We start from the raw sequence: 14,031 nt of genomic DNA, 5'->3' as shown, positions 1-14,031 counted from the left end.
ACCTGTTTAAAGACATTGATACACACACACACACACACACACACACACACACACACACACACACACACACACACACACACACACACACACACACACACACACACACACACACACACACACAGAATGGCATGTTTCAAGTGCAGATTTCCATGGCTTGTTACGTGAGATGCACCTCTCTTAATTTTGACCTTCCTGCAGCTCATTTTTACATCTTAGTGCTGTCATTCTGCTAAATGGGGCAGGCACTAAAATTACAGTGCAGTCTGATAACTTCTCCATCTTCATGATCCTGATTTTGAATCAAAGTAAGCTGAAAATCTTCAGTGGAATAACTACTGAAAAAGGCTGAGGAGTTAATTTTGATGCTTTGCTTTTATTCTGGTTGTTGCCTACCATCCCCTATCAGTTCTGGCGAGGAAAGCGAAATGGATTCTCAATATCAAAAGGTTTGTTTGCCAGAGTGCATTTACTGCTTCCTTGTCTTGTAGGCCATTCTGTCATCATGAAACCCTGAATTAAAACTCCAGTGCCACTAATAGATCTATCTTAATTACTGTCATGAGGTTTGTTAGTGCAGACACAAGGTCCTGCCTTTCAGACCAATAATTTAGCAAGGCAGACAGAAGGTTGAGGGGAGAGATACATAGCAAAGATTCATCTTTTCCTTAAATAGATTTCTTCCTTTATCTGGTGTTCATTGAACAGGAATGTTATCTGTAAGAGTATGCTGCTTATAATGGACAAATCAATACTTCCAATCTTTGTCCTCTATATTCCGTGTGGGGTAGCCACAGTGAGAGAGAAGTGGAGCAAATCTCCTCTGTCCTGAATGAATATGATTGTGGAGTTTGAAATAAAAAAAAACTACTGGATTTTTTTTCTGCCAGTTTGTATTTATCTGTTGCAGTCACACCAGCTAGTAGCAGTACCGTTAGGGTTCTGTCAACAATTACCATTTTTAAATTTCATTTTTCAGTGTCTTATAAATGTTATGTAAAAATTCACAGATTACACAGATTATTAAGTCATACCAGAAATGACAGACCAGGACTTTAACATATAAAACTCAACTTTGGAAGCACTTTTAAAAAAAGTTCTATTTTAGATGTCAGTGCTTAATGAATAAACTTGTAATTTAGACAGTGCCTTTTTGGTCTCCATTTATTTAAAAACTAATTAAAGTAGCCAAATGGAAATATTTGACTTAGTGTATCACCTGAACTTTTCACAAAAATGTGTCTCTCTTACCATAAGGATATCTCCGCACTTCAAAATGATGCCATTTGTTTGCACTTATCAGTTAAATGTTGCACTTATCAGTTAAATGAATATTTTAGACAATCTTTTTTTAAAAAACCCAACCTGATTTCACAATGTTCTGTCTCTTCGATCTGGTTCAGTGTTGTGTTGTGGCACTCACTGCTCACTTGAAGTCTGAGGCTAGAATTGTCAATATTTCTCAGCATGTCCAAGAACCTGCCGATTTGAGGGTGGTGATTCTGTATGGCTTCCAGGATTTTAAGAAACCCTACAAATATTCTAGGGCTTCATGCAACATCATAATTTGAAATACACTTAAGCAATAATCTTAGTTATAACTAGAGAATATTTTTAAGGTGGATAAAAGAAGAACATGGGCAAGTTACTGCAGTTTTTCACTATTGTTTTAGGATCTTATCCAAAGTCTGTTGAGGTCAGTAGAAAGATTCCTACTGGTCTTTGAATCAGGCCGTTAGTTTGTAACTAGGCTACTGAAAAACAAGCAATTATGAGTTTCACTGAGACAGGAGAGTAGCTGGAGCAGAAAGGAGCAAGAAGCTTGTTTTTGTAGGTTAAGAAGAAAGAAAAAACAACCTGCACATTGATTTCTTTCTACGCTTGACAGCACTGTTCATCAATAAGGCCAAGTCACGGACAATACAGGTCATGAGCAATAAAGAAAAATTCACTGGACCCTGTGACCTATCCGTGACTTTTACTAAAAATATGGAGGACAAAATGGAGAACTGTGGGGTCCCCATACCACCCCAGGGGCCCCAGCTCTGAGCTTACAGGGTCCCCCCACCACCCGTGGGTCGAGCTCAGGGCACTGTCGCCACCCATGGTGGCTCCAAGTTCCGGGGCACCCCTGCCACCCACAGCAGTGGGGAGCTCCTGGGGGCCCCACTGCCCGCAATGTTCAAGAGCTTTGGGGCATCCCTGCACCTGCTGAGAGATTATTACACAAAACAGGAGTGTAGAGGAGTGTCTCATCTCTACTCAGTTTTTAATTCTTGTAAGGTAAATGAATGCATATGGACTGAAACAGCATGAATTGAAACAGTGGCCAGGACTATCACATGATATAGATGGAATTGATGGTTTTTCACTTTGTGTTACTTAACATAAAAGTATTTGATTAAAAACCCCAAACTTTCATATCTTAACAACAAGGAGTAAATCAAGCTAGAGTCAAGAAGTGGAAGCCCGCGTAACAGGGTTTACAGTGAGTAGTTTACTTATACTCAAGCAAAGAAATATCAGAGATATTTTCATTTTACTCTAACATAGGAGCCAGTATGCCCAAAGAGGTGCTGGAAGCAACTACTCAATGAGCTTACACCAGTTAGTTCTTAGTAGAAGCGATCCTCTAATAAAGAGCGGAAAACTACTGCATATGTTTGTGGATATTTTGGCATTGTCTCTAGGAGGTTACCTAATAGCCATGGTCTTTTGTACAGATTTTGCTGCGTATGCAGTGAACTATCAAGAAACACCCTTGCCTCAGTAGTGTACCCAGTTGAAAAAGATTTAACATACATACACACTCAATTTATGTTTACAATTCTCATTAGCACTTATATACATTGGTAAGAATAGAGGATGCCTTTCATGATGATGGTTTAATGTATCTTTGAGGAGTTATTGCTATCCATAAAGGTGGCTTGTAATTCACATATACGAGTGTTTAGCTCCTCTTGATTACCAACCACCACAACTGTAGTTTGTCTCATCAAAGCAGTCTGTTTTTAAGCAGTTATTTTTCAAATCATTAAAATGTGACTGTACATTTGAATATTCTGGGATGAATTATGTTACATAAGTAAATGTGTTGTTTATTTGCCATATTCTATAAAAAAGGCCTCTTCAAGTGTTCCATTACATTGGATTTCAAAAATAAATATTTTCCATATAATCAGTTGTCATGTTAAGTCTGCCCATTATAGGGCACTGGCTTAGGTTACTTTTGGTTATGTTCATTGCACCATTGATTGGATCAAGGAGTTATTGGTTAGTTCATTGATGAAAAAGTCAGAACAAGAGATAAATGTTGTAGATGAGAAATAGTTTGTGTATCAGGATGCGACTGTTTATCTAAATTATACCCAACTAAGTTGTATGTTCATTTTTAAGAAAAGAAAACTTCCAAGTATCTGTTTTAACTCCAGTTAGTATTTTTATTGTCTCATGAAAAGAATTCCAGTAAGTTTATTCCAAAATAGGTGTCTGAGTGAGACAAAGACTTCCCTCTTTGGGAGGGCAGAGTTCAATACTAGGTACATTTTGCAGAGGTTTTTGTGTAATAGCCTAAGACAGATGTTAGCATAAGAATACTCCCAGCTGTAGAGTTATGCTGGGTGAATTTTAACTGTTTCAATAAAAAAAAGGGTGAGAATTTATTATTCCTAATAAATGTCCAAAATGCAACCTTTAAACTAAAGAATGTTGGAGACATGGATAATGGAAGGAGATGGCTATAAATTCAATAGTAAATAGTTTATGGTTTATCTTTTTATCTTTCAGAAGTGTGGATTATTTTTAAAGGAATCGGTTTTTATTTTCACACACAGAACTGTCATATCTTTTTGCTGCTGCCAGGACCGGCGCTAGGGGTTTTAGCGCCCTAGGCGCACGGCAATTTCGCCGCCCCGCGCCCTGGTCCCGCGGCTCCGGTGGAGCTGCCACAGTCGTGCCTGCAGGAGGTCCACCGGAGCCGCGGGAGCAGCCGACCATCTGCAGGCACAACTGCGGCAGCTCCACCGGAGCCGCGGACCCTCCGCAGGCACAACTGCGGCAGGTCCACCGGAGCCGCCTGCCGCCCCCTCGGGCAAAATGCTGCCCACCAATAATCCTGGCGCCCTAGGTGATTGTCTAGGCCACCTAAATGGAAGCACCGGCCCTGGCTGCTGCCCATCTTCTCCCATGTACAAAGAAGTTAGCTGTATCACTCCTATTCTCATGGAAGAACACCAAAAGAAACAAAGAACACCCTCTGCTGCTTTCAAACTATCCTCCTAGTGTGAAATCCTAGGCCCCACTGAAGTGGCAAAGTACTCATTGACTTCAGTGGGCTAGGCTTTCACCTCTAGTATCAAAACAGCCCTCTTTCCATCCACTATCAGATTAGAAGCAGCCTACCTCACAAGTCTTGTCCTCTTGTTCCCTGTCCCTTCTCTTTCTTCTCCCTGTTCAACACCTAGCACTGTACCCTCCCACATTGTCAGAACATCTGGTGCAGGAACTCTCTCCTCTGTGATTAGTTCCCATCTAGAATTTTTTTTCCATCTCTCTCTTTCGCTCTCTTTGACTTTGCCAAATGTTATCTCAAAACATATCTGTAAATGTTAATGTGTTTCTTCCTATGTGATTATTCATTCTTTAATTCTAGAGCATATTGGGGTACAGTTTGTCTGACAGATGCTGTACAGAATAAAGTATTGCAGCTTTTGTTTGTAAGCAGATGCGTAAAGATTGGAATTTATCAGGAATATTCTCTAGCGTTCCAGCTGTTGTGATTCAGCAGTTTCTCTTTAAAGAAGAGAATGAATTTAGAGACTGTATCTTCTACCTCCTATCCATCTGAAGATTGTTAGGGAGAAAAGGCAGGATTATTTAATAGACTTAGAAAGGGATGGGAAAGGATGATGCGTCTAGAAAAGCAGGTTCAGCTGAACAGTAATAGCCATTACTGGATCCCTCAGGTCCTCGATACCTCCTACCACAAGATAATTTCTGCTCTGGCCAGAAGAATCTAGCTACTTCCTTCAAAGAACCTAAGCACGTTGCCTATGTGAGAACCACAATCTTAAGAAATGGACGACAAAAAGACCAATTCGTGTGTGTTATACTTATAAAAATTTCATGGAATCTTTTATAAGCAGAACATGTTTCCTCTTTAATGTCACAACCAATCCACTTTGCGAAGCACACTGATCTTTCTGTATCTCTGATTTTTTTAAGCCTATGACCATGCTAAGATATCTGTGAACATTCCCATGTATAATTTTTACTAGGTGTATTGAGCATGTAAAATGAATGTCTAGCATTTTCTCTCCCATCTCTCAAAGTACACTCATTGTCAGGTGTTTGTTCTGAAAATGCACAACTTCTGCAAAAGACACCAAGTAGTAGCTGATATTTTTTTTTGACCAAAAAAAAAAAAAAGTACTTGAAATCAGTCATTATTGACTTACACCATTTCAGCTTCTTGGATTTTTGGTTTCTTTTAGAGGTATCACCAGCCATTGCGCTGTGTGTGTGCATTTAAAATAAACTGGCTTTACACTAATACAGAACATCTTTCTTTTTCATTTGGATTTTTTAATCCTGCAGGATATTTATGCCAGGAGCAAGTCAGAACAAATATTGATATCTATAGTTCACCCACACATAACTGACAGCTCTGTCCCAAACTCTTGGAGATTAACTTACCTCTGTGCAAGCCTTTTTAAAAAAGATATACTTAGCAAAGCTGTTAGATCATTGGCTAATTTATATTTCCAGTAGTATCAAGTACATTTACATGAGCTATTTCCATCTATGTTGCTTTGTTACTCTAGAGAGGATGAACATGCCCTCATCCAGCAGTACTGTCAAACTCTGGGAGGAGAATCACCTGTGAGTCAACCGCAGAGTCCTGCACAAATCCTGAAGTCAGTGGAAAAGGAAGAACGGGGGGAGTTGGAGCGCATCATTGCCGACCTCGAGGAAGAGCAAAGGTTTTGTCATCTTCCCGTGCAGCGTCTGAACTGGCATTTCATTAACTGTGTTTTAATCATGCACCATACTGTATAATCGTTGTTCGGACAAAATGAGAAAAGGGCCTAAAATGGGCACTGGAGTCAGTTTCAGGTGAAAACTGGATCAGAGCGTTAGCTCTTCACAGTGGCCCTTTGTAAGTTAAGTTGTTGGGCCTGTGATCAGTCAGTCTAACAAAGTAGCAGTTTCACTCCTACTTGTTTGTGCTGCAGCTGTCTAATTTATCATACACTTTGGAGCATAGACTTTATCTTGGTATAGGGTAGTTAAGCTCCACAGATATTGATAATGAAAAGATTCACTGAATTAGGGGAACTATATTAAATTATGTTGTCATGTATGATGTCATAAAATGTAATCTCCTTTTTCTCTTTATAATTGTATTAGGAGCCTCCAGGTAGAATACGAGCAGCTAAAGGAACAGCATCTTCAGAGAGGAATAAACCCTCTTGCCTCCCCTCCAGACTCCATTGTATCTCCCCAGCACACTTCTGAAGATGCTGAGCTCATTGCTGAGGCCAAACTCCTAAGGCAGCACAAAGGTCGTTTGGAGGCCAGAATGCAAATATTGGAAGATCACAATAAACAGCTGGAGTCTCAGCTTCACCGGCTACGACAACTGCTTGAGCAGGTACAATAAGTAGCAGTGCCCTTCCGCAACTCTCATGCTTGTGAGGTGGCATTCATGTCAGCGTTGAATTTTTTTGCATTAAATGCAAATGCATTGAATGTTTTGTGGACATTTCTCCATTAATTATCTTACTCTGTTGCCGTCAGTTTTATTGATAGGGTGGAAAAGGGTGTATATTTTTCTACCTTCAGTTATAAATATATTCGCTATAGCAAAAAACAAAACCTAAAGCAAAATGATGCTTCAAAAATCCTCCATCAATGAAGCCTGTCACATGAAGCAAATAAAACATTTTCTATCCCTAAAACTGCCAGTTTTGGCACCCTCCTGCCAATAACCACATAATAATCCTTCATGTTCAACATGCTAATAATATGGCTGGCTGGCTTGATTGATCGATTTACAATGTCTTTCCAAGAGCTCAAGGCACTTTTGAGATCTATGAATGTTTCAGAACGACTTAAATAACAAAAATAAATACAGCAATTTTCTCAAAACAAATAAAAAGTGAGGACAAAATATCCCTCTCCCTCTCCAGCCAGTGGGCCCTAGCCACAATACCCCTGCCTAGCCCTTCTGTCTCTTCTCCTTATCACTCCTTTCCTCGATGCTTGGTCTGGCTGTTAAAGTTGGGCACTGCACCATTGCTCAGAATTACAGTGATAGAGAGGGCCAAGAGATTTGTCTCACAGACAGTGAAGAAATTAATTCCTAAGGAAAGTGGGGAAAACTAGACAATTCCTTCACTAGCTCTTTTGAGTAGCACATATATACATCTGGTATGTGCAGTAAAATGATGGTGTAGCTACAACTGAATGTTGCAGTACAGAAACTTACCACTTTCTTGAAAGTGCCAATAACTATGGGTGGGTTTTTTGATTCTTGAAATGTGCACACACAGCTTCTATAGATTGCAAGTCTTGTCTAGGTACAGAAAAAGCTGTAAAAGCTTTTAAGCATTGTTTTGATTGCACTGTTTTGGATCTGGAGACTTAAGAAATTTGCAGAGACAATGCATCACCTTTCCCTTCTAGATCACCAGTTCAGATCAATTCTAGTTCCATGTGACAAATATTCCCTGGCCTACGTGGGCCTAGTGAGTGGTCTTAATCTCGTTCCGAATGAACCAGTTGGCCACATCAGTGCATATTCCCCAACTGAGAAGTGGATAAAGTCCATTTACTGTTACAGCTTCATTCGCTGTTGCTGTTGTTTGAGCATTTTTCACCAAGACTCAAGTGGCTTAAATATTTAGGTAGGAAAATGGGAATTGATACAGTGGTTCTTCTTCGAGTGATTGCTCATATCGATTCCAGTTAGGTGTGTGCGCACCGTGTGCACTCTCATCAGACGGTTTTTCCCTCTAGCAGCACCCATCAGGTCGGCTGTGGAGCCCCCTGCAGTGGTGCCTCTATGGCACTCAATATATGACCATGCCGACCCGGCGCTGCCTCAGTTACTTCTTGCTGCCAATGGTGGTCATTGAAACTGTGGTGGCTTGCTTAGAAAGTTCTCCTCTCATTCTCCTAGCCTTTCAGTTTGCTGTAATATACACCATCATATGCCAGCAATGTCCCTCTGCTATGTACATTGGCCAAACTGGACAGTCCCTACAGAAAAGGATAAATGGACACAAACCAGATATTAGGAATGGCAATATACAAAAACCTGTAGGAGAACACTTCAACCTCCCTGGACACTCAATAGCAGATTTAAAGGTAGCCATCCTGCAGCAAAAACACGTCAGGACCAGACTTCGAAGAGAAACTGCTGAGCTCTAGTTCATCTCCAAATTTGGCACCATCAGCTCAGGATTAAACAAAGACTGTGAATGGCTAGCCAACTAAAAAAGCAATTTCTCCTCCCTTGGTTTTCACACCTCAACTGCTAGAAGAGGGTCTCATCCTCCCTAATTGAACTAACCTTGTTATCTCTAGCCTGCTTCTTGCTTGCATATATATGCCTGCCCCTGGATATTTCCACTACATGTATCCAATGAAGTGGGTATTCACCCACGAAAGCTCATGCTCCAATACGTCTGTTTGTCTATAAGGTGCCACAGAACTCTTTGCTGCTTTTGTAGATCCAGACTAACACGGCTACCCCTCTGATACTGTAGTTTTAGTGTTAGTTGTAGTTCTAGTTCATTATTGGTGTTAGTAGAGTTTAGCTGTTGGGAATGGGGTTTTCCCCTCCACCCCGACTGTTTATCTCCCCTTGGGGACTCTGGGCAAGCCTCAGTCCCAAGGGCTGAAACCCTGCAAGTCCTGCAGTAAGCCCAAACCACTGGACGACCCCCACGACACTTGTCGAAAGTGTCTGGGAGAGGCGCACCAAGCCAATAGGTGCAGGATTTGTAAAGGGTTTCGCCCTAGAACAAAAAAGGAGCAGGACTTCCATTTAAAGCAGCTCCTTATGGAGACGGTGCTGAGACTGCAATCCACCTCGGCGCAGCAACACCCAGCATAAAGTTAATTGGTGCAGAGCGCTCCAGCTTCCGTGGCAGAAGCAGCACCATGGAAAGATGCTGGGTACAGAGACCAGTGGCACCGCCACTCTCCAGTGCCAAAGTCAGTGGGAACTGTCTGGCACCGGTCCCATTCCCTGGCACCAGAGAAGCAGGGTAGGAGCAGATCTCCACCTTCAAGACCCACTCCTTCAGAGCTGGCCAATGGGGCGTATCCCAGAGAGGAGCAGCTGGCACTGAGAGCTTTGAAGCCAGCACTGTCAACATTGGCGGGACTGTTGAGTCCGGTGCCATTGGACTTCCCAAGCCATGTGGTGAAAGAGGTGGGGCTATCAGACACCTTTGAGGCTGTGAGGGATTTGAGGCATTGCCTTTGAGGCATTGCCGTGATGGCACCATGGTCCCTTTCTCTCCACGACAAGCCTCCAGCGCCACTAAAGGCAGCACCATCCCAAGGCAAGCCGGCGATGTTGTGTCCGCCTGCATCTCCAAGGCATCGCTCGCCGTTATCAACAAGGAGGCACCACTCTGAATCGCAGCACAGATCCATCTCACCACGCTGCTTGAATTCGCGGCCCCATTTGGACTTGTGGCACCGCTGACCATCCCGGCACCAATCCCCATCTTGACAGAGGTCCCGTTCTCGGCACCAGTCAAGGTCTCAACCTTTTTGGCAGGAAGATCTATTCCACAGCCCCATCAACGTCCCTACCAACCTTGTCCTAGACAGGATTTTTCTAGGAAGCACGGTAGGGATGGCAGGCAGAAACCATCCCAGCTCTTGTCCACTCAGGGCCAGGTGTGCACCTCTTTGGGCTCCAAGCAGGCCTTTTGAAGGTGCACCCAGGGACAGTATGTCAGAGTATGAACCAGATCCTCAACTCTGTGTTTTCTGAACCATCTAGCCCACTTCTACTGTGCTTGCTCCCAAATAATATCAGACCTCTGGGTTCTTCACACGGTAGAAGTGGACTATTCTCTCCAATTTTGCTTCTCCTCTCCCTTCCCCATCCATCTTCAGGGACTCTTCTCATGAGCAGCTCCTTATCCAGAAGATGCGGGTGCTCCTCGCCGCAGGGGCAGTAGAGGAGATTCCTCAGGAGCTAAGGGACTAAGGGATTCTACTCCTGTTATTTCCCAATCCCCAAAGCCAAAGGAGGTCTCAGACCCATTCTAGGTCTGTGGGGTCTCAACAGATTCATGGTGAAGCTGGAGTTCTGCATTGTCTCCCTGAACTTGATCATCCCCTGTCTGGATTCAGGAGACTGGTTCGCTGCCTTCGATCTCCAGGACACGCAGTTTCTTATATCCATACGTCCTGCTCACAGACGATACCTCAGGTTTGTGGTCAATAACAACCACTTCCAATTTATGCATTTCCCCTTTGGCCTGTCCACAGCCCTTCAGGTATTCACTAAGTGCATATCAGTTGTTGCCACCTTCCTTCACCGGAGGCAGGTGCAGGTGTATACGTAACTCAACAACTGGCTGCTCTGGGGGCACTCCAGGGACCAGGTAGAAGCGCAGATACATATCATGAGGTCCACATTCATCAGGTTGGGCCGCCTTCTCAATGACAGCAAGTCGATGCTGATATCAACTCAAAGGGTAGAGTTTATCAGGGCAGTGCTGGACTCAGGTTGTGCCAGAGCATTCCTGCCAGAGATCCGTTTTCTAACTCTCAGACTCCATTCAAGGTTTCCAACAGTACCCTACCACCACAGCAAGAGCCTGCCTGAGACTACTCAGTCACATGACGTCTTGTACATACATGGTACAACATGCCAGGATGCATCTCAGACCTCTCCAGATTTGGCTTGCATCAGCATATCGTCTGGGATGCGACAGTCTGGACTCTGTGGTCACTCTTCCAGGTCATGTCCTCCAATCCATGGGCTGGTGGCTCAACCAACAAGACATGTCCCTGATAATGGACGTGTCGGTGCTGGGGTGGGGCCCTCACCTAGGGAACCTTCAAACGCAGGGTCTCTGGTCTCAAGATGAGCTCTCACTCCACATCAACATCAAGGAGCTGAGAATGGTTCAATTAGCGTGACAGGTCCACTTGAGTGGTCAATGTGCAGGAGTCACGACAGACAACACAACTGCAATGTTTTGCATAAACAAGCAGGGTGACACCCATTCTTCTCCCCCTCTGTTAGGAAGCCCTTCAGCTGTGGGAGTTCTGCATTGTGCCAATTCAAGAAATTTGCAGGGCGGCGACGTGGTCCTCAGTGCACACATTTGCCACTCATTATGCCATAACCCAGCATGCTAGAGACGATGCAGCCTTTGGCCGAGCAGTGCTCCAGTCTGTCGTTCCATAACTACAACCCCACCTCCTCGGTAGGGCTTGGGAGTCACCTAACTGGAATTGATATGAGCAAACACTCAATGAAGAAACAATTTCTCAACTTCTGTTGTTCTTGGAGATGTGTTGCTCATGTCCATTCCAGACCCACTCGCCTTCCCCTCTGTTGGAGTAGCCCGCAAGAAAGAACTGAGGAAGCGCCAGGTCGGCAGGGTCATATATTGAGTGCCATAGAGGTGCCACTCCAGGGGGCTCCACAGCTGACCCGATGGGTGCTGCTAGGGGAAAAACTTTCAGACAACTGTGCACATAGCACACACATCTAATTGGAATGGATATGAGCAACACATCTCAAAGAACAACAGTTACGAGAAGTGATCCATCTAGTCCAGTATCTTAGATGACAGTGGCCATTACCTGGTGTTTCAGGGGAAGATTTTTTTAAACTTCCTTTGTAGATGGTTGTGCAGTAACATGCTCTTGAGGGAAATTTCTATTAAATTGCAGATAGTTAGTAATTAGCCTGCAACATAAAGTATGAGGGTTTACATTCCTTAAGACTCTTTATTCTGTCCAATATAACTGTGGATATTCTTCTTCTTCATATAATTGTGTAATCCTTTTGGAATCCTCATAAGCTCTTTTTCTCAATAATATCATTTGGCAATTAAGGTGAATTCTGTGTCGTGCAACATCAACAAAAATTACTTGTAGCAGGTTTGCCTTTTAATTTTATTGTGTCCTCCTTGGTTCTTTCTAACTGGGTAAATGGAAGAGCACAATTCACCTTCACTGTACAGTTCATTATTTTAAACTCATCTATCATGTCACCTCTTCTCTGACCTAAATAGATCTAAATTCCCTTTGTCTTCATATGGGAGTCATTTGATGCTTCTAATCATCATGGCTGCCCTTTTCCAAACCATTTCTCTTTCTGCTCTTACCCTTCTTGAGATGGGGTGGTCAGAACTGAGTGCCATGTTCAAGATGAGGGTGTACCACTGATTTACATAACATTTTCCATAGTTTTGGTATGCCTTTCTAAACAAACGCCTAATATTTTCTTTGCTTTTTTACCCACTACTACACACTAAACAGGTGGTTTTTAGTGAGTTGTCTACAATGACAACTTGGTCTTTTTCTTCGATGATTCACTTACAACACATCAGTGTTTATGAATAATTCCAGTTGTACTTTCAAGGGCGCATTACTTTGTTTTATGTGAAAGATCATTAATGCATTGATTATCACCACTGGTCCTAGTGTGGATTCTTGGGACACCTCACTATTAACCTTCCATACTGACCATTTATTCCTACTTTTTCTGTTTCTTAGCCAGTTTCTAATCCATGACAAACCTTTACCTTCAACGCAGTCCCTTCTTTGTTTTCTTGTGAGGGATTTTATCAAAGCTTTTTGAAAGTCCAAATAAAATTTATTTTTTGCTTTTCCTTTAATTTTATTGACTTTCTTAAAGAAATATGTTTTTAAAATATATAATTTAAGAGATCATTTTTCACCACTGATGAGATGGATGGTTAGCTGACTGTCACAATGTTTCTTTATAATAATCACTAGTATTAGTCTGAAAATAGACTGTCCTATTTACAGTAATTTTTTTTGCCATCACTGGTAGTTCTCATGATCTGTTTGTTCCTGTCTTCTGTCAGCTGCAAGACTGTCTTTTCTCACTCAGCTGCCTAGTTACAGCGGGTAGCCTTATGATTGCTGTTTGGGTTAATAACCTGTCAATGAAAGCACTGATACTTTTTTCTCCAGTAGATGCAGAGTGGGTATCTCTCTACACAGATGTGTGGGGAGAAAACTAATGAAACTTAAAAACTGTCCTGCCATAACAGTCTGATCTGTATTTGAGAATGTTGAATGAAATTCTTTGGGGAACAAATGTAGCAGAAATATGCATCACTCACATATATCCCAGGCCACAATTCAGAGGTGAGCGTGCTGTTTTTATTTTAGCAAAGCCCAAAGCGTTGGTAGCTGTCACACAACATTGTCATGTCTGTCTTCTGATTATAGTGCCAAACACGGAGCTGAAACAGAACTGGCTTGTGACAGTTTTGACACCAACATGCTAATTGTAAAGAAGAGAAATAAAAAGGCTATTTTCTTTTTCTTCTTCATCTCTTTTAGAAACTACAGGTTCCATGCCACACAAAAACAAGACCCTATTACTAGGGACATTACAAAACTGTCGTGGTTCTTTCCTACTTGACTAATCTCCTGAACAGAGGTTTCATACAGGGCCTGATTCTGCACTATTGATGTCAGTGGGAGATTGCTAGTTACTTCACTGGGCACAGGATTAAACCATAAGGAGGAGCAGGGGTAGAGTACAGCTCCCCCTCTTTTTGCTAAAAGCAGAGAGCTAGCTTTCCTCATTCTCTTACTACTGGAGTAAGGATGTACCCAGCAGAGATAGCTGAGGTGGGTGCAGGAGAAGGAAGTTGATGCGTGGCTGAGGTTTCCTGTGGCTCCTTGTCTTTACCACCAGTGGGTGGAAAAGCAACAGCAGCTGACAAGGGAAGAAGAGAGTGTTTCTTATCCACGTCCTAGCCTCTAAACCCTGCCATCTGCCTCTGG

The 14,031-nt window shown here is 42.7% G+C and overlaps 1 protein-coding gene across 3 annotated transcripts in view; it reads left to right on the top strand.

Moving 5' to 3' along the window:
• Positions 1 to 14,031, top strand: part of UTRN (utrophin) — a 565,218-nt gene that overhangs the window by 535,355 nt on the left and 15,832 nt on the right. For all 3 annotated transcript variants that reach the window (XM_050949465.1, XM_050949463.1, XM_050949464.1), the window contains 2 exons: positions 5,820 to 5,978; positions 6,406 to 6,649. In XM_050949465.1, coding sequence (XP_050805422.1) covers positions 5,820 to 5,978; positions 6,406 to 6,649 — 403 coding nt within the window. The remainder of the gene's footprint in view (positions 1 to 5,819; positions 5,979 to 6,405; positions 6,650 to 14,031) is intronic.

The sequence above is a fragment of the Gopherus flavomarginatus genome, chromosome 4 (genome assembly GCF_025201925.1).
Source record: "Gopherus flavomarginatus isolate rGopFla2 chromosome 4, rGopFla2.mat.asm, whole genome shotgun sequence".
Lineage (NCBI taxonomy): Eukaryota > Metazoa > Chordata > Testudines > Testudinidae > Gopherus > Gopherus flavomarginatus.
This window is presented reverse-complemented; position numbering and strand designations above follow the sequence as displayed.